This window comes from Bos taurus, chromosome 13 (genome assembly GCF_002263795.3).
Source record: "Bos taurus isolate L1 Dominette 01449 registration number 42190680 breed Hereford chromosome 13, ARS-UCD2.0, whole genome shotgun sequence".
Lineage (NCBI taxonomy): Eukaryota > Metazoa > Chordata > Mammalia > Artiodactyla > Bovidae > Bos > Bos taurus.
In genome coordinates this window covers 16,086,386-16,109,753 of record NC_037340.1, presented here as the reverse complement: position 1 = coordinate 16,109,753, position 23,368 = coordinate 16,086,386, and the positions used below count along the sequence as shown (strand labels likewise).

Sequence of the window (23,368 nt, the reverse complement as noted above, 5' to 3'; positions counted from 1 at the left end):
CCTGTCTGACCGACCTTCAGCAGGGCCGGCGTCACCATGTTCTCTCGGGCGGGCGTCGCTGGCCTCTCGGCGTGGACCGTGCAGCCGCAATGGTAATGGCAGGTCGCAGCGAGGATGAGAGGGTTGCGAGGGATGGGAGAGCTCGGGTAGGGGAAGCAAGTGGGGAGGCAACTGGGACTGAACCGGGGTCTCAGGGCTGGCCAGGCCCCGGTCTCGCGGAGGCCGGCTGCAAGAGGCGCTCGGAACAGAAGGGCTCGCGAGGGCAGCGGAGACGGCGAGGTCGCGCCTCGTCTCCTGAGACGGGCCGGGGTGGGGTGAGGGCCGAGCGGAGTGGTCCTCAGGGACTTCGGTAGTGGACCTTGGGCCCAGTCAATTGCAGAGCGGCCTTGGATCTCCTCAGCGACTAATGAGACGCCTCGGAAGTCTCTGCTGCTCGCCAGGCGACGGGCCTCCGGGAGGCCTTTGGAGGGCCCCAGGGAAGGTCCAACGGAAGGTTAAGGAGTGCTTTTGTCCTTGACGCCGTTTGAAACCCTGCGGTGCAGAGGGCAGTGACTCCCAGCCTGTGTCGAGCACCGCTTCTGCAGCAGGCGCCTTGCTGGGCACTGGTGAATGAAATAAGTGCCCTCGTGGGCTGCAAAAGGGACCTTAAAAATATTAAGGCGAGGAAGGGAAAGATACCTTAACTATCTCGAAACCGTTGTGCGGAAACAGTAGCCCTGCAAGGTCATGACGTCATCATAAGGTCCCGAGGAGGAGGAGATAGACTTGTAAGCGTCATCTGTTCATTGCTATGCAAGTTTTAGGGATTTTAATAAACATTGGTTTCTCCTCCATCCCCAGAAAAAGGCATGTTGGAAGGCCTGGCAGTAGGCAGATAAATGTTGGTTTGTGGTGGTGCTCTGTAATAGGATGAAATGTTTTGAAGCTAGGCAGTCTCGAAGGATTGCAGATAGGCTGCTAAGGGGATTGTTAGCTGTCGACTGGGTGTTTTAGCAATTACTTGGTTTTACAGTATAGGAGAATTCTAAGAAGCCACAGCACTAGATGTGTGTATCCTAATTTATGAGAAGGGGCTCTAATGCATTAATTAAAATAGGTATGTTTTCATTAAGCAGATAACTGATAAAAGATTTTCAGGGTAATGAAGAAACTAAATTTGATGTGAAAAACCTACACACAGATGTTAGTGGGTTTGCCGTGGAAGTCAAATTTTCTTTCCCCTAATGTTGAAAAGAGTATTCATGGGGATGAAGGAGTCAGCTTAGTTGGAGTCTCACTCATAGGTTGCCCTATTTCTTCATCACTCGGCACACATTTGTTGGGTGCTTGCCCAGCACCAAGTTGATACTGGGCAAAGTGCTGAGGTGTGAAGAACAGACAGACATGGTCCTGATGAAGTTTGTGAAGAACAGACAGACATGGTCCTGATGAAGTTTGTAGGACAGTGTGTCTGACATGCAGCAGTGGTGTGCAAATGTCAGCTCTCCTTCCTTCTTCTTTCCCATCTTGCTGTGCATGAATGTAACCTGTAAATATTTTTAGAAGTTTAAGTCAGCCAAGTTGATCTTTTAAAAATGGACAGTTTCTGAAATGAGTACAAAATATTTTACCTTTAACTGTACAAAATCACTTTTTAAAAACCTGTAAGATCATTTGAGGATCCTTTAGTAAAGGATCATTTGAGCGTGCTCTCTGTCTGCGATGGAGAAGGCAATGGCAACCCACTCCAGGACCCTTGCCTGGAAAATCCCATGGACGGAGGAGCATGGTAGGTCCGTGGGGTCGCAAAGAATCGGTTGCAACTGAATGGACTTCACTTCTGTCTAAGATAACTACTGTGGGGGGCAGGGAGCTTAAACTGGAACCCCAGTGAGCAAATACATGTGGAAGTCCTGACCTTCATCAAATTGGTAGGTTGTGAATATTCATCAGACATCAGTGTTCCACCTTGGAGAACAGACGCTGTCCTCTTCCTTTTTTTGGATGGACATATTCCATCATTCTGCGTGCCTGGTGTCTGTTTTGCTCCTGCCACTTCCTAGTCACTGTAATCGCCTTTTGAATTCAGCAATTAAAGCCGTCTTAATGTTTCATACTCCACAGAATTAATCTGAAAAGGAAGTTCACCTTTGCCTTTATAGAACCAGGAAGAGGCATGTCCTTGGTTCTGTTTTGGTTAACGTGTAGTTTGTCATTGTTCCAGAGACGTAAGCATACTAATATTAACTGAATGGTAGGTTAAAATTATTTTCATTGTTTAGGGTGTCAGTAAAATAACAACTAAATTTTTGAAAATTAAACCTTTTTTTAAAAGCTCATTTAAGAGAATGGAAATAAGAAATTTGGTTGGGGAGGGAGTTTTTGATTTTTCTGTGTCAGAGGGAAAATAAATTTCTATTTCTCAGTGTTCCACCTTCTCTAAGATGGAACTATTTTATATTAGGAAACCAATGGCCATAAGTGGAAATGTAGATGTTGAAAAGGAAGGGAGAAGGCGTTTCAGAGGAGAGAAGGCGTTTCAGAGGAGAGAAGGCAGGCCTTCATCTGAAACTGAGATAGCAGATACTTACTTTTAAATGTAAAAAGCATGAGGCAGCAGTGTGTAGTATGCCAGATGGAGTGGTGCCAAACTGCCCGGGTTGCAATCTTGACTACCCTCAGGTTTGAATCCTGACTGCCTCGCTGTGTGGCCTTGTGCAGCTTACTCAGTGTCTCTATCATTTCCTCATCTGTTAGATGGGGGTAATGTAGTGCCCCATTAATTGGATTGGTGTGAGGATTAAATGAGTGTTTGTAAAGAAGTGAGGGTAGGGGGAGAAATGCTTGTGGGAACCCAGATGTATCCACTGAAAAATGAAAATGAATTTGTACATACATGTTTTATCTATATAAACTAATGTGAGAAGGTAGAAGCCTAATGAGGATGGATCGTGGATGGTAGTAAAGTTCTGGAAGTCAATTGGTGGAGAGCCAGGGTTGGACTTCCACCCCGGCATTCAGTATTCAGATTGCAGATACTTCATAATTTTCTTTTCCTCAGGAATTAGTGGATGCTGCTTCTTCCTTAATTTTTATGTTCACATCAGATCAGATCAGATCAGTTGCTCAGTCGTGTCTGACTCTTTGCGACAACATGAATCGCAGCACACCAGGCCTCCCTGTCTATCACCAACTCCCAGAGTTCACTGAGACTCACGTACATCGAGTCAGTGATGCCATCCAGCCATCTCATCCTCTGTCGTCCCCTTCTCCTCCTGCCCCCAATCCCTCCCAGCATCAGAATCTTTTCCAATGAGTCAACTCTTTGCCTGAGGTGGCCAAAGTACTGGAGTTTCAGCTTCAGCATCATTCCTTCCAAAGAAATCCCAGGGCTGATCTTCAGAATGGACTGGTTGGTTCTCCTTGCAGTCCAAGGGACTCTCAAGAGTCTTCTCCAACACCACAGTTCAAAAGCATCAGTTCTTCGGCGCTCAGCCTTCTTCACAGTCCAACTCTCACATCCATACATGACCACAGGAAAAACCATAGCCTTGACTAGACGAACCTTTGTCGGCAAAGTAATGTCTCTGCTTTTGAATATGCTGTCTAGGTTGGTCATAACTTTGCTTCCAAGGAGTAAGCGTCTTCTAATTTCATGGCTGCAGTCACCATCTGCAGTGATTTTGGAGCCCCCAAAAATAAAGTCAGCCACTGTTTCCCCATCTATTTCCCATGAAGTGACGGGACCAGATGCCATGATCTTCGTTTTTTGAATGTTGAGCTTTAAGCCAACTTTTTCACCACTTTCACTTTCATCAAGAGGCTTTTGAGTTCCTCTTCACTTTCTGCCATAAGGGTGGTGTCATCTGCATATCTGAGGTTATTGATATTTCTCCTGGCAATCTTGATTCTAGCTTGTGCTTCTTCCAGTCCAGCGTTTCTCATTATGTACTCTGCATATAAGTTAAATAAACAGGGTGACAGTGTGCAGCCTTGACGAACTCCTTTTCCTATTTGGAACCAGTCTGTTGTTCCATGTCCAGTTCTAACTGTTGCTTCCTGACCTGCATACAAATTTCTCAAGAGGCAGATCAGGTGGTCTGGTATTCCCATCTCTTTCAGAATTTTCCACAGTTTATTGTGATCCACACAGTCAAAGGCTTTGGCATAGTCAATAAAGCAGAAATAGATGTTTTTCTGGAACTCTCTTGCTTTTTCGATGATCCAGCAGATGTTGGCAATTTGATCTCTGGTTCCTCTGCCTTTTCTAAAATGAGCTTGCACATCAGGAAGTTCATGGTTCACATATTGCTGAAGCCTGGCTTGGAGAATTTTGAGCATTACTTTACTAGCGTGTGAGATGAGTGCAATTGTGCGGTAGTTTGAGCATTCTTTGGCATTGCCTTTCTTTGGGGTCGGAATGAAAACTGACCTTTTCCAGTCCTGTGGCCACTGCTGAGTTTTCCAAATTTGCTGGCATATTGAGTGCAGCACTTTCACAGCATCATCTTTCAGGATTTGGAATAGTTCAACTGGAATTCTATCACCTGCACTAGCTTTGTTCGTAGTGATGCTTTCTAAGACCCACTTGACTTCACATTCCAGGATGTCTGGCTCTAGGTCAGTGATCACACCATCGTGATTATTTGGGTCGTGAAGCTCTTTTTTGTACAGTTCTTCTGTGTATTCTTGCCACCTCTTCTTAATATCTTCTGCTTCTGTTAGGTCCGTACCATTTCTGTCCTTTATCGAGCCCATCTTTGCATGAAATGTTCCTCAGCATTATACGCTCTTTAAAATTCTTCCAAGCTGTCTGCAGTGAATCTCGCAGACCCCATCCTGTACGGGCTCCTTCGGTTTTTCTCACACTGCCATGTGATCATAGGAGATCATGGCAGTCCACTATCTGTGCAATTTGCCCTCCATTGTACTGGGTAAGCTTCCGGTTCCTTGGATAATCTCCCGACGATTTCTCAGGACATGAGACAATTTTCTGGGACACACAGCTGATTCAGAACTTCCTTTATCTTCTCATTTGCAAAAACTGTATTCAGTAGAGCAAGCTCTCCCTAAAGAGAGCGCAGATCAGCTCTTTTTATTTTGTTTTTCTATTTTAATTTTTTTTTTTTTTGCATCAACCATCATGTCTGTTGATAGTTACAAATCTGTCTCTAATCTCAAAATACCTCATATTTTCCACAGACCCAGATCACATTTCCACCTGGTCCCATAGTACAATATTGCATTCAAAACTCATTATCACAAGTGAGAATCCCCCCCTACCTAGCTTTTCTGTCTTGGTTAAATGACAACACTGTCCACTCAGGTCATTAAGTTAGAAACCTTTGGGTCCGCTTGGTCACAGATCTAGGCTCCCATTGCTTTGCCAGCCTCTCGGTCCAGGTTCTTGCCTTCTCTTGTCTGGAAACTGCAAGCAGCTGCCCCTGTGGACTCTGTGTCATCAAGATTCAGTATCATTCTGTGCTTTTCCTTGCCATCTGAGGTACTTTACTGAACAACTAAAGTTTCATCATTTCCCCGCTACCTATAAAATAATATTTAAACTTACTAACGCAGGCCGTGTCTCCAGCTTCAAAACTGCATACAGTTCCTTGGAATGCCCTAAGGCCCTCCTTTATGTACAATGTATGCTGCTGCTAAGTTGCTTCAGTTGTGTCCGACTCTGTGAGGCAAGATGTATAGATTCCTCAGTTCTTCCTTGGCGCTTTCCAGGCCAACAGGTGCTTGATGGATTTAAGAGCTGAAAGATGATGTATGTTCGATAACATGTTGTCTTCACCAATAAGGGGAAGAACCTCTCATATTTATCTTTAACTGTTACTATTTTTGACTTTTATGTGTTTGCACTTTAAAGACTAGAAAAATATTTAATGTAAAATTTATGTAAATCTTAAGTTTGCATGAATCTTGTTTATGAGATAATAGAATGCTTATTGGGAGAAGGCAATGGCACCCCACTCCAGTACTCTTGCCTGGAAAATCCCATGGACGGAGGAGCCTGGTAGGCTGCAGTCCATGGGGTCGGTAAGAGTCGGACACGACTGAGCAACTTTACTTTCACTTTTCACTTTCATGCATTGGAGAAGGAAATGGCAGCCCACTCCAGTATTCTTGCCTGGAGAATCCCAGGGACAGGGGAGCCTGGTGGGCTGTCATCTCTGGGGTCACACAGAGTCGGACACAACTGAAGTGACTTAGCAGCAGCAGCAGTATGCTTATTGTGGTCAGAGACCCAAGTCCTGGAGCAGAGTATCTGCTCCATAAAAGCTCACTGGATTGAGTTGAAACAGTTAAGAATTGGTTTTTAAATTCTACTTTGATACATGTGGTTATGTTAGAATGTATGATTGACCCTAAAGTGTTACGTTATTTATTGGTGAAATGAGGAAGTCAGGAGCTTGCCTGGGAACTGAGCAATCGTTTTTAGAAGTGGCTGACCTTGAGTTTAAGAATAACTGGATAGCCTGACAAGGGGAAGGACTTGTCTGTCATGGAAACAATATAGGCTAAGACATGGAGTCGGAAATAGAGCCTGTGTGAATGCCATGTGACCTCAGTGGAAGCTTTATGTTAGGGCAACTAGAAACAGACCTTTCAAACAGGGCTTGATATCCGTATTAGGGGTTTATATATATCCATATATATTCAGAGTCTTACTATTTGATAGATTGTTTCTTTATGGGCCACTCTTTAAGTCCATATATTAACTTTGGAAGTTTCTGGAGCTTTTTCCCAAAAAACTAAAAAACATTTTTTGCCATCTTTATTTTCAGGATCCAAGTTCGAAATATGGCAACTTTGAAAGATAGTAAGTACTTTATCTCAATATGCGGATTAAGAAAAACTAAATTTTGCCCAATACAAATACTTCTGAAAGTGTGCTGCGTTAGCGCATTTACGCACTTGGTTAAAATGGACAGTGAATGTGTGTCGTCTGTCTGTGGCATTGGAAAAGCCGCTGTGAGGTAACACATGGTGGCTGTGCTTCTGTTGTCTGTGGAACGATGATGATTAGGAAAACTGTACTCTGTGTGGCGTGTGAGATGTTATGGGGCTTGTTTTTGGTTGAAAGCCACTTTCAATGCCGTTTAATGTTTTACATGCATAATTTACTGTTATATTGCCGTTTTTGCCTGTCCAGATAGCGCAAGGTCTGACTTACTGGTACTCTACTGTTAACTGTAATATGAAGCCTAGTTTGGTCTAACTGCTAGTTATTCTACCTTGCAGTTTAGGAAAATACTCCCATAAATTCACAAATGAAATCATAATTCCTTTATCTTAACACAGCACTTCTGTTTTTCAGTTACCAGGCGACTAAAATCAATCAAAAACATCCAGAAGATTACCAAGTCTATGAAAATGGTAGCAGCAGCGAAATACGCCCGAGCTGAGAGAGAGCTAAAACCGGCCCGAGTGTATGGAGTGGGGTCCTTGGGTAAGAGGGGCGTGCAGTCAGATTACAAAGACCTTTTAAGCTAGAGATCGCGGTCCTGAGCACTTACAGGCACTCGCGGTCATGGCAGCCCTGTGCAGGCGGGCACTGTTGGAGCCCCAGCTTTGCAGAGGAGAAAACCCAAGTCCAGTACAGTCATGACTTTACCTGCGTGACTTGGCATCCGAGCCTGTCTCTGTTCATCACTGTATGTGTTCACCTCCCTTTTAAAGTATTCTGAAAGATTGTTCCTAGATTATTAAATATGCCATCAAAAGAACATGGGGTTTAGTGCATCGGACTCAGATGCTTGATTTTATCCTGTTACAATGTGATGTGATCTTTTAGGACTGCAGGTTGGGATGGGGGTACCCTGCAGTGGAATTTGACTCAACAGTCATGGCTATGACTGAGTATATGGACAGAGTGTTGAAAGAGCAGCTGTAAAGGAGGAAAAAAGATATATCTGTATTATCTGTATTAATCTGTTAGAAATTAACTTTCTGCAGGAGTTTTCTTGTGTTCATATTTCTTGAGCATGCATTCATACTGCTACCGAAAGTTTTGTATGAGAAAATGATAGCGTTCCATGCTTCAGTTGAAATGACTCATTGCTTTGAAAATGCCATACTGGGACCTCCCTGGCAGTCCGGTGGTTAAGACTTCACCTTCTGTGCAAGGGGTGCACGTTCAGTCCCTGGTCAGGGAGCTTAGATCCCACGTGCCTCATGGCCAAGAAACCAAAACATTGGACAGAAACAATATTGTAACAAAATCAATAAAGACTTTTTTAAAAATAAAAATACTGTATTTAGTTTCACTTAGCAGTATAGGAGAGACTTGTTCTGTTAGGTTTTAGCCATCTTTAACAACACCAGCTGTTTGCTCTTATGAGTCCTGTTCTCTGCTGGGCTTAATGAAGAAATTGACTTGCATATCTGATTAGAATATTTGTGGTATAATATTAAAAAATCTTTTTTTTTTAAATTTTATTTTATTTTTAAACTTTACAATATTGTATTGGTTTTGCCAAATATCAAAATGAATCTGCCACAGGTATACATGTGTTCCCCATCCTGAACCCCCCTTCCTCCTCCCTCCCCATACCATCCCTCTGGGTCGTTCAGTGCACCAGCCCCAAGCATCCAGTATCGTGCATTGAACCGGACTGGCGACTCGTTTCATACATGATATTATACATGTTTCAATGCCATCCTCCCAAATCTTCCCACGCTCTCCCTCTCCCACAGAGTCCATAAGACCGTTCTATACATCAGTGTCTCTTTTGCTGTCTCGTATACAGGGTTATTGTTACCATCCTTCTAAATTCCATATATATGCGTTAGTATACTGTATTGGTGTTTTTCTTTCTGGCTTACTTCACTCTGTATAATAGGCTCCAGTTTCATCCACCTCATTAGAACTGATTCAAATGTATTCTTTTTAATGGCTGAGTAATACTCCATTGTGTATATGTACCACAGCTTTCTTATCCATTCATCTGCTGATGGACATCTAGGTTGCTTCCATGTCCTGGCTATTATCAACAGTGCTGTGATGAACATTGGGGTATATGTGTCTCTTTCCCTTCTGGTTTCCTCAGTGTGTATGCCCAGCAGTGGGATTGCTGGATCATAAGGCAGTTCTATTTCCAGTTTTTTAAGGAATCTCCACACTGTTCTCCATAGTGGCTGTACTAGTTTGCATTCCCACCAACAGTGTAAGAGGGTTCCTTTTTCTCCACACCCTCTCCAGCATTTATTGCTTGTAGACTTTCGGATCGCAGCCATTCTGACTGGCGTGAGATGGTACCTCATAGTGGTTTTGATTTGCATTTCTCTGATAATGAGTGATGTTGAGCGTCTTTTCGTGTGTTTGTTAGCCATCTGTATGTCTTCTTTGGAGAAATGTCTATTTAGTTCTTTGGCCCATTTTTTGATTGAGTCATTAAAAATTCAAGTCAAGGCTGCCAGTCAACTTCTAAGTCCTTCAAACTGAAAAAATATTAACTGCTGGATATTAAATGGCTAATCTTTAAAATATTTAAGAACTTTAAATAGGAATTTTATTTTTTATGCTGTACAATATAAAAGATAAAAAGAAACTCAAAAGGAATATTCTCTTCACTTCCCTGAACTTTAGAGTTGAGTATGTACCTTTCTCCACCTTTTATGGAGGATTCTCAGGTATTGAAATTTGAGAGTCCTGCTCTAACTGAAGAAGGGTAATAGGAATTTCGTTGAAGTGGGGGCATGTGGCAGCCATGAGGATGCAGTTTCCAACTAGAGAGACAGCTGCTGAAACCATCCTGTGTTTGCACCTGAGACAGGCTTCCCACGAGCCCCTCCTGACAGATGGGGTGCTCAGGCTGCATGTTCTGTGGAGACCTGGGGCTCCCTGGCAGCCTTGCTGAGCTTTCCCTCGACTGCTCTGCAGGCCAGGAAGCTGCCTCCTCACCTTTCTTCCTACTGGTCAGACAGGCATCGCAGTGTGATGGCTCTTCTGACCTCCTTCCTGTGTCTTCTCTCAGGCATTTTCCCAGTAAAATCCATATGTATTGAACCCTATTTGAATCCCTCTTGGCTTCTGCTTCTTCGAAGATCAGACCAACCAAGTGAGGCTGTAAAAGTAACACCCAAAGTAAAATGGCATCCATTATTTTAATGTCAATAGTTTTCATAAAAGCTCGCTGTGCAGATATATGAACAGTTCAGTAAATACTCCCTGCTTTCTTGGTTGTACTCTGAAGATTTTAATTATTTAAAAATTTGGTAAGTCTAGACAAGTTGTCGCTTCTCTAAGTCTGGCCTCTTTTCAAGCTGTGTGATTGTACTAGTGATTTCTTTTAGTCAGTACTTAGATAACTTTGTGTCTAGAGACCTCTTAACAGAGATTTAGACCTTTATGGTTTTCAACCTCTTTGTAAATGAAATAAGTGCAAAAATACTTGATAAGTAAAGGCATCATTTTGTGAATTAGGGGTTATTGCTGTATTTAGTGTAATTACACCTTTTTTTTTTTTTTTTTTTTTGAAGCTCTGTATGAAAAGGCTGATATTAAGACTCCTGAAGACAAAAAGAAGCACCTCATCATCGGTGTGTCCTCGGACCGAGGGCTCTGTGGTGCTATTCACTCCTCGGTTGCTAAACAGATGAAAAGCGAGGCGGCCAACCTTGCAGCAGCTGGGAAAGAAGTTAAGATTATTGGAGTTGGTGATAAAATCAGGAGTATACTTCACAGGTAATATAAATACATATTGTTTATGTAGAAGGCTGCAGGCGTGAGTAAAGGGCATTTTCTTTGATAGTTGATTTAAGCAAGGTGTCTTTTTGGTTACCATTTTATACACACGGAGAAGCTTTGTTTTGTTTCAAGTTTTGTTCCAGGATATCTTAGAATGTGTAGATTTCCCTTGTTTTTTACTTGTCATTTGCTTCTCCTTCTTCCAGACCATAAATGGAATACAATAGGAGTGTCAGAAGCTAAGGGCTTTTTTTTTTTTTTTTTTGTAATGAGGACTCTGAGGAGTTGTCATGGCCTGGAAATGCCAGAAATGAATAACAGTTAATTAGAATTGGCAGGAGAGGAGTAAAGGCAGAGAGAGAGATAAGGCGAGAAAAGCTGATTGTGAGTCCTCAGTTCTGGGCAGGCTCTGAAGGATGGGTGATCATAATAACGTAGGGGGTACCTTATAATTCAGTGAATACCGCGTTCTCCACTCAAAATACACTTGATTCATAGAGTATTTTTGCCTTGTTCCCTGCGCAGAAGTATTCCACTCAGCTGTTACAGATGATCTCTTCGTTTTCTCATAGGACTCATTCTGACCAGTTTCTGGTGACATTCAAAGAAGTGGGGAGGAGGCCCCCTACCTTTGGGGATGCGTCAGTCATTGCCCTTGAGCTGTTAAATTCTGGATACGAATTTGATGAAGGGTCTATCATCTTTAACCGATTCAGGCAAGAAAAATGTTGGAATCCAAGCTTTTTTATGTTCAGATTTTTTTCAGTTGAGTAAATGTCTCCTTAATAGTGTGAAATTATAATCTTGGAATTTACATTAGTTTTTGCCATTTCTAGGTCTGTCATCTCCTACAAGACAGAAGAAAAGCCCATCTTTTCCCTTGACACCATTTCAAGTGCTGGTAAGTATATTTTGTATGACAAGTATTTTTCCTATGAAACGAGAGATTTGCAGATTGAGGAAAACAGTATTTGTCAGGGTGGCTTTTTTTTCAGCAGTAACAAAAATGTTGAGTTGTTTCTATCACCATCTATTAGGAGCTTCCATGAAACCATAAAACATTCATTGTATAAATAAATATCCATTGGGGGCCAACATTATATATGAAAGTCATCATTGCTCAGTGAAGCATTCTGGAAATAATACTCAGGAACCAATTTCATTTTCCTCTCCTATATATTATATTTCTTCTATTCTAAGAGGTACACTTTTTAATGTCTCTAAAATTGAGGTGCTTCTACCAGTCAGTAACACATCATTTTTAATTGGCTGTGTTACTTTATTTCTTCATGGTATATAAAATAGGAGTTACATGATCCTCTGCATCTTAAGTCAACGAAATGCAGCCCTGTCTCATTTTACCCTAATGAAGACTTTTTGAATGCGCTGCTAAATTTCTGCTGCCTAATTGCTGAAATGCAGAGCAGCCTCTAACTCTCTGACTCATATTCTCAGAAAAACTTTCCCTCCCTCATTGTCTTGACACTGTCAAATTTCTCCAATAACCACATGGTTGAGTTGGGATTTTTATATCACAGTATACAAGTCTCATTTCTCTCCTTAATTTCTCTATTGAAAAACACGGTCCCGGACTGTGCTGGCTTAGTCCAGGGCACTCTGCTAGATGCTCTCCAGAGGCTTTATACCCCTGAAATGTAGGGCTGTTACTTTAAATGTCAGCCTTTTGAGTTTTATGAAGTTAAGCATTTCAAGTAGAATACCAAGTGCTTTGTTTACACATCATGTTTTACTGAAAATCTGCTATAATCTATAGTATGAAAATAGATGATGAAGCTTTTAGAACTGTGTCTTTTAACCAGTCTCACATTGACTTCTCTGTGATTATAAAGGATTTTTGCACCAGGAAGCTTCTTGATTAAATCAGTCTTTGCATTTCAACAGAGAGCATGAGTATCTATGATGACATTGATGCTGATGTGCTGCGGAACTACCAGGAATACAGCCTGGCCAACATCATCTACTACTCCCTGAAGGAGTCTACCACGAGTGAACAGAGCGCCAGGATGACGGCCATGGACAACGCCAGCAAGAATGCTTGTAAGCGCTCGGCACAAGGGCTTCCCTTTGCTGAGGCTGCATGGAGGCCCTCGCTCATACCAAAGGGTGTTAGCAATTCTGGAAGAGGAGCAGGAGAGCTGGGGTCTGGTCCTGGGCTCTGCCACTGATCCTGTGAGGATAGAAAAGTTATATTCTTCTCCTTAAAGGAAGTAACGTCTTACTTGGTAGGAAGTAAGTGTGCAAGTACTTTAATTCTTGGAAAATACAAAAAAAAATATCTCCATAACATTTTTCAAGAGGCCAGTTCTACTACCTGAAAAGAGACAGAATCTTATTTTTGAATTAAACAACTTACATCTCATGAATGAGTTAGTAAGCAAGGTATTCTTTTCTGGTTTTAGATCTTGTTGTCTAATCTTCTGTTTTGTTTGTAGCTGAAATGATTGACAAGTTGACTCTGACATTCAATCGCACCCGCCAAGCTGTCATCACCAAGGAGCTGATAGAAATCATCTCTGGTGCTGCGGCTCTGTAAGTAACTGAGCGTTGCCTTCAGCATTCTTGTCTCGTAGTGCCTGCTCGTTTATCCTTGGCTCATTTATGTCCCCTTCTCCCCTCGCATTTTTTGGTCTGTTACAGCAAAAAAATGATCCATTGCTTAATCTTGTTTGCTTACTCTTAGAATATAAAGATTTGATGAAAATGAGATCTCTAGAGTATTTTTGATTGTTTCAGCTGAAACATTCAGGCTTAGTTTATGAGTTACTGGTTTTCGGTTTGTTTTTTTTTTTAATCTGTAAATTATTGAATGGTGGTAGGGTCAGGAAGTTTTTAAGTAAGTTTTCTGTATCAGTACTGTCCTTCGATAGTTCTTAAAATACCGCTTTCCTCAAGAAAATGTCTTGGTTGTTTAGCTAGATGTTAATGTTTGTAACCAGGGTTGCAGTAATGGGAAATCTATAAAAAATGATTACGTTGAACACCCATTACATGCCTCATATAGTGCTAAAGGGTGGGATCCTTTGTCCCAAGGCGTTTACATCCTAATAGGATAAGAAAATGTAGACAATTGTAGACAATTGTGCCGAAAGATAAAATGTGTGTTAAGTAATCTTTGGCTCATTCTCACCTCCTGCTAGTTGGTCACCACGTTCTCTAAATCTTACCTTCTTCTAAATATCCCTTGACTTTCTCCCCTTTATGCCCTCTGAACGCATCTTTGTCATTTCTCTCCCAAATTAGGAAATAGATTTTTTAAGTGGCACATGCTTTTTCCTGAAATGTCATTCTTTTTTTCCCCTGCACCCTTAATCCTCCACCTGACTGACTTCTGTTTGTCCTTCATAACGGAGCTGGGGGACTCCTTTCCCCCAGAAAACCCTGGGGGTTTTCTGTGTGAATGGGGCTATTTCCCGTGTTTCCCTCCATCACAGCACTTACACCATTTTATTAGGAACTGCCCTTAGGTTGTCTGTGTCCCGTGGCTTGAGAGGGGCCATGTCTCATTCACTTTGGTAGCTTCATCACCTGGCATGCACTTCCTTAGTAAATATTTGTGGAGTTAATGAATGGTGAGCCATGAGTGTATTAAGAACTGGAATTTTAGAAGAGACAGAAATAACACTTTGCTGAATATATGAGTACGTGGGTCCAGGTTTAAGACTCGGGGAAAGGTTCATCGCTAAGGTGACATAGAAGTTGGTCCTTTTTGTCTCTGGAGGATGGAAATGGGCAGGATTCCAGAGACACACACAAATTGGTTGAGACCATTCTGTCAGTGTTGGTTGACTCCATCAGCTCTGCTGTCCTAAACAGCCTTCCTTCTCTTATTTTGCTTTCAAGCCTGCGTTTGAACCATCTGTCCTCCTGGTCACTCCTGCTCTGTTAGCATCAGCATCCAGGCAGTGATGAGTGGTCCTGCCACTTGCCAGCTTGACAGAGACAGTTAAGATGCTCTCCCTGCAACACAGTTGTTTTCTATGACATGCGAGCTAGGATGGGGTTAAGCAGGTGTATTATTCGTGTCCTCCTTGCTGTACATTCTACTGCTTCTCTGGTGGCGAGTGTGCCGAGGCCTGGGGGAAAGAACTGCACTCTGAAGGTCTGGGAGCTGTGAGATGCAGAGAGCCAGGGGAAAGAGGAATGGATGCTCAGAATAAATGGAGGCTACAGCCTCTGCAGAGTGGAGGACCCAGCTCTTGATTAGGAATATGGGGACCTGACTGAAAGTAGCAAATGCAGAGAAATGAGAAGGAGATTGGGACATGAAGAATGAGACTTTTAATAACAGTTCAAATAACTGGAAATTGACTATTCAGTTTTCAGTTTCTAGAAAGGCAGGCTAAATCCTTTATTAAAGGTTAGCTATGCAAACCTTAATAATCCTCATGATGGATTATTTATATGAAATGAACTTGCATGCTCTGTAACCTATCAGCTCTTCTGCTTAAAGGCTAGTATTTAATACAAACACATTTCGCTATTTGGTAATAAAAGGCATGAGTAAACCATACTTGAGGTGCCAAATGTTAGTTGCTAGCTTAAATTAAAAAAAAAAAAAAAATTATATACTACTTATAACAAAGTTGTGGTTTAAAGTATGCTTTCATAGCCCTGCCTACTTGCATGAACATGGTTTTATTACTTTAACCAGATTCAGGTCTGTAATGTTTCCTAACAATTAGTGACTCTGTTTCAAGGAACTCTTTTGGTAAGTATTTATGTGATATACTCAAGGTAGTGAATGAGGAAATGGGCTTTTCTAGTTGGAAATTGTACATGATTAACCAGCATGGATTGCTTCCTGACCTGCTTGTTTTCTGTTTGTGTTTTCCTTCTAATGTAATAACCCAGGGACTAATGAAAATCAAGTTTCATCCTCAGACAAGAGGTAAAGTGGTAATATTTCACACCTTCCCCCCATCCCATCAGAAAACAAACCCAGTCAGAGAGAATTCAAACTAATTCAGCAACAGGGAAACTGATTTCTTGGGAGATGAGACTGGCCGGCCATTAGGGCAGCAGTCAGATTGTGGGAGCACAGGGCTGATGCTAGGGGTCTTTTTTTTTCCTTCTTAAATATATTAAACTACAAGGATAAAGAATCAGCATTCCTTTGCAGTACTAAAAACAGGCTGGTGAAGAACAGTGGTTCTCAGACTTCCTGGTCTCAGAACCCCTTGAAGTCTGACTTCGCAAAAGATAGCTCAGTCCTCTCCACTTCTCTATTCATTCTGTTCTGACATTGCAGGTCATGTAGGTTCTGGAAAACTCCACCATGTACTCTTGAGAATGAGAATAAAACAGGCAAGCAGCATTGTTATAGAAATTAGTTTTGCCCTCACAGACCCCATGAAAAAGTCCCTAGACCAAAACTTGAGAACCATTAGTGTATAGAGTAACAGCTTATTATGTAGAGTCAGTTCAAGTCCCACTTTAGATACATATTATCTCTTGATATATTTAATTTCCAAGAAAAAAAAATTGTTTTTTATTTGTTGTATACTTTTATTTTTCAGGTAAAGAAGAATTCAGCAAGCTGATTTTGTTTTTAGCTTACTGCTGTCCTTGTCAGAAGAATTTATTGGTCCATTGTTCAGATTACTAAAGACAGCAAGATATTTGTAAATTATCTTACAATAAATGACTCAACATAAAATCACTGCTTTTTTTGTTTTACTATTATTATATAAGAACAACCATTTTCAAACTGAGATCTTACAACACTTCAAAATATTAACATACTTGTATTAAAATTTCTTAGTAAGAAGCTAATTGAAGAGGCTCTTGCGATTTTTTGGTTTCTTAACAGCCATGGAAAGCCTGGCTTCTGAGGGGTCACAGAGTGGAAGGAAGAGGTGCCAGCCACAACCCCAACCCAGGCCTCCCTGCCTGTCACCCTCAGAAGACCACCAGCGCAAGGCAACAGTGCCATGTCCGAGCCATTCACTACTGTATAGAGGGTGGAGAATTCCAGGGACATACTGACTCTAAATAAATGTTTAAATCTTTTCCAAGGACTGAGAACCATTTCAGTAGGATATTCACTTCACATTCACATTTAGATAGCCATTAACTTTGGGCACCTGAGCTATTCTACAGAACGAGCTGGCCCTGCCAAAATGTTGGGATTTTTTTTTCCTATTTAAGAGGATTTAGGGCTATAGTCCATGGGGTTGCAAAGAGTCAGACATGACTGAGTGACTAACATTTAACTTTTTTAGGGGTTTTTTAATTGCAAAAGTAATACAGGAATTACAAAAGACTACATAACTATAAAAAATATATATAAAGCCTATCATCAACACTTTATATTACTCTTTTAAAACCATTAAGAAGGTTGCCAGAGGAAGGTAAACTGAACAGAATCTCAGTGTCATTTTCTGGCTTCCCTGAAATGATTTAAGAGCCATTTTGATTTCTGAGTTTTTGTGACACTTGTTTTCCTCTGAAAACTTAGGTCTCTACCTGCTTTGCTCTGAAATGTTGCCACGATGATTGTTAATAAGCATCTTTGGGCAAGTCTCTGCACATGTGGATGAATACTTCTGTGTACTTAATTGATCAGTGACTCAGACTGTGTATTGGGTTGGCCAAAAAAGTTCATTTGGGTTTTTCCATAAGCTCTTAACATGGAGCATAAACTTTGGGGCAAATTGGGTTAGAATCCTAGTTCAGCCCTTACCAGCTGTGTGACCTTGGGTGAGTTAATCTTTCAGTTTTATCATCTATAAAATGATTAAAATAGGACTTTATAGGGTTGTTACGAGGACTACATGAATCAGTATTTGCAAAATACTTAGAATCTGACGTGGGATGAGTGCTGTAGCTGTTTAAATGTTACCCAATACACTTAAGTTATCATCATGTTTACTGATCTTCTATGTGTTGCTGCTGCTGCATCGCTTCAGTTGTGTCCGACTCTGTGTGACCCCATAGACGGCAGCCAACCAGGCATCCCGTCCCTGGGATTCTCCAGGCAAGAACACGAAGTGAGTTGCCATTTCCTTCTCCAATGCGTGAAAAGTGAAAGTGAAGTCGCTCAGTCGTGTCCAACTCTAGTGACCCCATGGACTGCAGCCTACCAGGCTCCTCTGTCCATGGGATTTTCTAGGCAAAAGTACTGGAGTGGGGTGCCATTGCCTTCTCGGCTTCTGTGTATTAGCACTCTTAAATTCTGAAGATACGATAATTATGCTCCTCTATAGGAGCTTACAGTCTGGTGCAAAGACATAATAAAAATGTAAGCCTTTTGGGTATAGTGAAAGTGTTTGTCACTCAGTCGTGTCCAACTCTCTGCAACCCCATGGACTATAGCCTGCCAGGCTCCTCTGTCCATGGAATTCTCCAGGCAAGAATACTGGAGTGGGTTGCCATTCCCTTTTCCAGGGGATCTTCCCAACCTAGGAATTGAACCCAGGTCTCCTTCATTGCAGGCAGATTCTTTACCATCTGAGGCACCAGGTAAAAAAATCCCCCAATGAGGAGGACTTGTCTGGCAATCCAGAGGTTAAGACCTACATGGTTTCACTGCAGGGGACCAGGGTTCCATACCTGGTTGGAGAAATAAGATCCCATATGTCCCATGGCAAAAAAAAAAAAAAATACATATATACATATATATATAATTTTAAAAAGTCTTGACAATCGGAATTTATTAAAATTATCGAAATACTGAGGGAAGACATTTGCAATACAAATAAAATTTGAATATAGTTGTATTTTTTTAAACATCCACAAATCAGACAAAACCCACTTTTAAAAAAATGAGTTGAAAAAGCTCAGTTTACAGTAACTTAGATGAATGTCCAGGGAATTATGGTGGGAATTCTGAAAGGTTATACACTCTCTGATTCCATGTATGTAGCATTTTTTTATATGACAAAACTTTAGAAGTGGAGAATAGACTAGTGGTTGTCAGAGATTAGAGACAGCGGAGCAACAGGAAGGCTGGGATGGGTATCAAAGGGCAGTGAGGAAGATCCTTGTGTTAGACAAAAGACTGGACATCCTATTAAGATAACTGTCCTGGACTTTGCAAAAAAGTAAACGTCATGAAAGACCAAACAAAAAACCAACAAGCAAAAGACAAACAACTGGTGGGATTGGCCTTACCAAGAAAGGAAAATGAATTTGCTGGTGGGCCAGTGGTTAGGACTCCAGTGGCTTTCACTGCCTTGGAACTGGGTTTGATCCCTGCTTGGGACTGACTAACCTGTAAGGCGCTTGGCACGACCAAAAAAAAACTAAGTGCAATGAATGAGTCTTGAATAGGTCAGAGATTTAAAAAAAAAAAAAGCTATAAAAGACATTTGGGAACAATGGTAAAATTTAAGAATGCTACTTCACATTGGGTCAGGTGACTGTATCAATCTTGTGTTTGCTGTATGTGATAGTTTGGATGGTGGGGTAATGGAAGTTGAGATACACTTCAAGGATCCCCCCTTCAGCTGGACTGAAGGAAGTATTCTCTTAGCTTCCGAGGATTCTGGCAGCACACAACCCTCAGCTGACAAAGTTCATTGGAACTGCCTCAGCTGGAGACCACCTTGCCCACGGTCATGGCTCCACTCCTGGGCAGCCCACACCCATGGCCTGATCACCGTGGGAGTAAAGCCGTGCCCCCTTGCCTGAGCTCAGGACAGTTCTAAAGCTCTCTGTGGGGTTTGCTGAGGTCTTTCCTGAGGATGGGCTGCAGCTCAGCATCTCCCTCCCCAGCTGGACTCCTTCCCTTCATCCAGGGAGTGATCTCAAGAGCACCTCTTCGCTAGTCTCCATCTCAGACCCTGCTTCTGAGATCTGTCTCAGAACACACCTTGGAGGCGGGTCTGACTTGGGACCCTGCTCACGGGAAGGGTTTGAGGGAGCGGATGCTAGGACAGGACTTGGGAGCTGGCTCAGCCCCTCGGCCACCACAAAGACTGCTTTGGGAGTGGTAGATGGAACACACAGCCCCAGGCATGAGGTGGATCCCGAACGTGCGGGTTCGTACAACCCCCACGCTGGTTCCCTGGCTTCTGGGTAAGAACTATGGCAGTGGGAAGGCAGAGGACAAATTTTTCAGACTGGTTAAACTGACTTAACGGCTTCCCTGATAGCTCAGTTGGTAAAGAATCTGCCTGCAATGCAGGAGACTTCAGTTTGATTCCTGGGTTGAGAAAATCTGCTGGAGAAGGGGTAGGCTACTCACTCCAGTATTCTCGGGCTTCCCTTGTGGTTCAGCTGGTAAAAGAATCAAGCTGGAATGTGGGAGACCTGGGTTTGATCCCTGGGTTGGGAAGATCCCCTGGAGAAGGGAAAGGCTACGCACTCCAGTATTCTGGCCTGGAGAATTCCATGGACTATACAGTCCATGGGGTTGCTAAGAGTCGGACATGACTGAACTTTCACTTCCACTGGGGGTCGGGGGAGGCAGAAGTCAGTGGTACACTTAAAGACTTAAAGAAGTTGGTGTATGTGCACACTCAGTTGCTCAGTTGTGTCCAACTCTGCCATCGCTCGGACAGTAGCCTGCCAGGCTCCTCTGTCCATGGCATTTCCTAGGCAAGAATACAGAAGTGGGTTGCCATTTCCTTCTCCAGGAAGGAAATTCAATCCCAACCCAGGGATTGAATCTGTGTCTCCTTTATCGGCAGGTGGGTTCTTTATCACTGAGCCACCCGGGAAGCTCAGGGGTTGGGGCAAAATAGGGGAAAGGGATTCAGGGGGACAAACTGCCAGTATGAAATAAAACACAAAGACGTAATACAAAGCACAGAGAATGCAGCCAATATTTTACAATAACTGATGCCCAGTGTGATGGTGTTACAAGGTGGGGACTTTGGGAAGGTCAGGAGAGGGTAGCCCTCATTAATGAGATTAATGCTGTAATAAAAGAGATTCAACAGAGCTCCCCGGCTCCTCCCACCTTGTGAGGACACAACCTGAAAATTCTGTGCCCCAGGAGAGGGCCCTCCCTCACCAGACAATACTGATCTCAGATTTCCAGCCTCCAGAACTGTGAGAAATAAATGTTGATAAATAACCCAGTCTGAGTTACAGCAGCCAGAAGGGACTAATACAGTATAGGCTCTCTTAATGCACTGCCCACTCCCCTGAAGGACTGAAGGCTTCCGTGTTCCCTGGAATTGTCTCATATCATATGCTCTCCTCAGGTAATGATTTGCTAAAATGGGAATATAAAGGTCCAGCCCCTTTGTTCCAACTCAGGACAGAGGTGAAGGGTCAATCCCGAGTTAGAGCTCCCTATGGGATTGCTGGAGGTCCCTCTGAAAAGTGCATTGGAAACCCCTTTCCTTGTATAGGTGTAGACCCTAGGAGCACTCGATAAACCTGCAGGTCAATCTCCACCTCAGAACTGGAGAACTGAATCCATGACACACGGTTACGGAGGGGAATGTCCTTCTCTGGGGAGATACATGCTGGAGTATTTCTGGGTTAAATGTCAAGATGTTTGCAATTGATTTTCAAACTATTCTGAAAAAAAAAAAAGTTCTATATGGATGGATGTATATAGTAAATGTGGCAAAATATTTACAATTGGTGAATCTAGGTGATGTGTGTACCTGTGTTTGTACTTCTGTTTCAATGTTTCTGTAGGTTTGAAAACACACAGAGAGGCGATATAAGAGATGTAAAAGGAATTTCCAGAAGTATTAACAGAACAGAAGAGAGTAGGGTGTCATGAGATCTAAGAGTTTCAAAATGAAGATGAGTGTTCAACATTATCAAATGGCTACAAAATGGTCAAGCAAGGATAGGACTGAAGTGTCCCAGAGATTTAGCACCCAGAAGGTCCTTGATAATCTTGGGGATAGAACTGTCAGTGGAGAAAAACAAAGGCAGCCTGCCGCCTACTAAATTGTTCATTGTCTGCAGCTTGTCATTCAGCTGCAGTATCATATTTTCCATTCTGTTGGTTTACTGGGACTTAAAAAAAATTGAATATTATGTTCAAAGTTCTGGAATGGTCCCTATAAGAAGGTAGAGTCATGGAGCAACTTACAATTTATTGGAGAGGCACATTAAGTCAAATACTAAATGCACTGTGATGGGTACAAGAACGAGGGACACAGCATAGAGGAGGGGAGGGGAGGAAGGAACACTCCAGAAGCTTTTAGAAGAAAACAGCAAAAACGGGTCAAGACCGAGTAGATGAGTCAATACAGCCTGGCTTCCTATAGGCTGAACCTAACTTAAATGTAGGATTAGTTTGGCTTGCAAATGTATTCCCAGGATTTCCCTGGTGGCATGTACAGTGAATAAGAATTTGCCTGCCAATGCAGGGGACAGGGGTTTGATCCCTGGTTCAGGAAGATTCCAGATGCCAAAAAGCAACTGAGCCCATGAGGACAATTACTGAGCCCACTCTCTGGAGCCCTAGAGTCACAACTACCGAAGCCAGTGCACCTAGAGCCTGTGTCTGCAACAAGAGAAGCCACCTCAACGAGAAGCCCACACACCACAATCAAGACCCAGCTCAGCCAAATAAATAAATAGAATAACACAATTTTTTAAATGTATTCTCAATAGTTAAAAATATTGATCGAGCTACTGATCACAAAACCCCAATTTCCTGCAGCTCCTTAAGATCTGGTAGCCCTTACCTGGAGCAGGGAATCTAGGGCAGGCAACAGTTCTTCATACACCCAGCTGGATTTTAGGACTTTCACCTCTGTAGGCAACTGAGTCCTCTCTTCTTTTGACAGATCCTAGACGCTGGTGAGAAGACAATGGCACCCCACTCCAGTACTCTTGCCTGGAAAATCCCATGGACCGAGGAGCCTGGTAGGCTGCAGTCCATGGGGTCGCTAAGAGTCGGACACGACTGAGCGACTTCACTTTCACTTTTCACTTTCATGCATTGGAGAAGGAAATGGCAACTCACTCCAGTGTTCTTGCCTGGAGAATCCCAGGGACCGGGGAAGCTGGTGGGCTGCCGTCTATGGGGTCGCACAGAGTCGGACACGACTGAAGCGACTTAGCAGCTGCAGCAGACGCTGGTGAAGGGAACACTGGCAAACTCTCGCCCAGCAGCATGCCACCCGTTTTTGTAAATAACATTTTATTGGAACCAGGGCTGCGATTTGAAAGAGGTGACCCGAGACAGGAAAGGGGCAGGGTAGTAGCTCGGATTTTTAAATAACTGTGATAAAATACTAGTAATTTTCATTACGCTTTTTGCTGTCCCCTTAAATTGAATCCGGTGGTCAGCGCCACACAGGCCACACCTTACATCCCGCCCTATTGTGAAGAGTTGCCAATGACACGATTAACAGCTTGGACCTGATTTAATCTATACACTGGTAAACAGATCTTTTTTTTTTTTAGCAGAGGCTTGATTAGATCCGCGACTGGAAGTTTCCACGCCCCTAAAGCCCACCCTTGCACTCACAGCCTCTCGGGTTCTCACTTCTCTCTAACACCCACATCCTGGCTCCTTCTTCGGGCCCTGAACCACTGACGGTGCCCTCCCCGGTCCCCTCCGATCGAGTACCCCAGGAGGCCCCAGGCACCTGCCTCCTCTGGCGCATCCCTCACCTGCGCCCCGCGCCGCCGTTTCCTGCATCCTTCCAGGCCCGAGAGTCAACACCGGGACCATCGCTCTGCTACAACGGGGCGGAGCTTCCGCATCGGCCCGCTCCGCACTCGGCTAGTGCTGCCTCGCCCCGG

The 23,368-nt window shown here is 42.9% G+C and overlaps 1 protein-coding gene and 1 long non-coding RNA gene across 6 annotated transcripts; one reads left to right on the top strand and one right to left on the bottom strand.

Annotated features, from left to right (window-relative positions):
* Nucleotides 1–5: 5 nt before the first annotated feature.
* Nucleotides 6–16,358, top strand: ATP5F1C (ATP synthase F1 subunit gamma). 5 transcript variants are annotated; one of them, XM_059892408.1, is made up of 10 exons: nt 6–767; nt 6,774–6,808; nt 7,307–7,438; nt 10,471–10,675; nt 11,251–11,394; nt 11,515–11,579; nt 12,581–12,736; nt 13,132–13,228; nt 15,551–15,587; nt 16,216–16,358. In XM_059892408.1, exons 2-9 carry the CDS (start codon nt 6,790–6,792, stop codon nt 15,555–15,557), a joined length of 825 nt encoding a protein of 274 aa, XP_059748391.1. In that variant the 5' UTR covers nt 6–767; nt 6,774–6,789; the 3' UTR covers nt 15,558–15,587; nt 16,216–16,358.
* Nucleotides 7,421–23,273, bottom strand: LOC112449254 (uncharacterized). The gene is made up of 3 exons (XR_003037720.2): nt 23,237–23,273; nt 22,303–22,414; nt 7,421–10,055 (listed from the first exon to the last, which is right to left on the bottom strand). It is a non-coding gene; the product is annotated as an uncharacterized lncRNA (long non-coding RNA).
* Between the last annotated feature and the right edge of the window lie 95 nt (nt 23,274–23,368).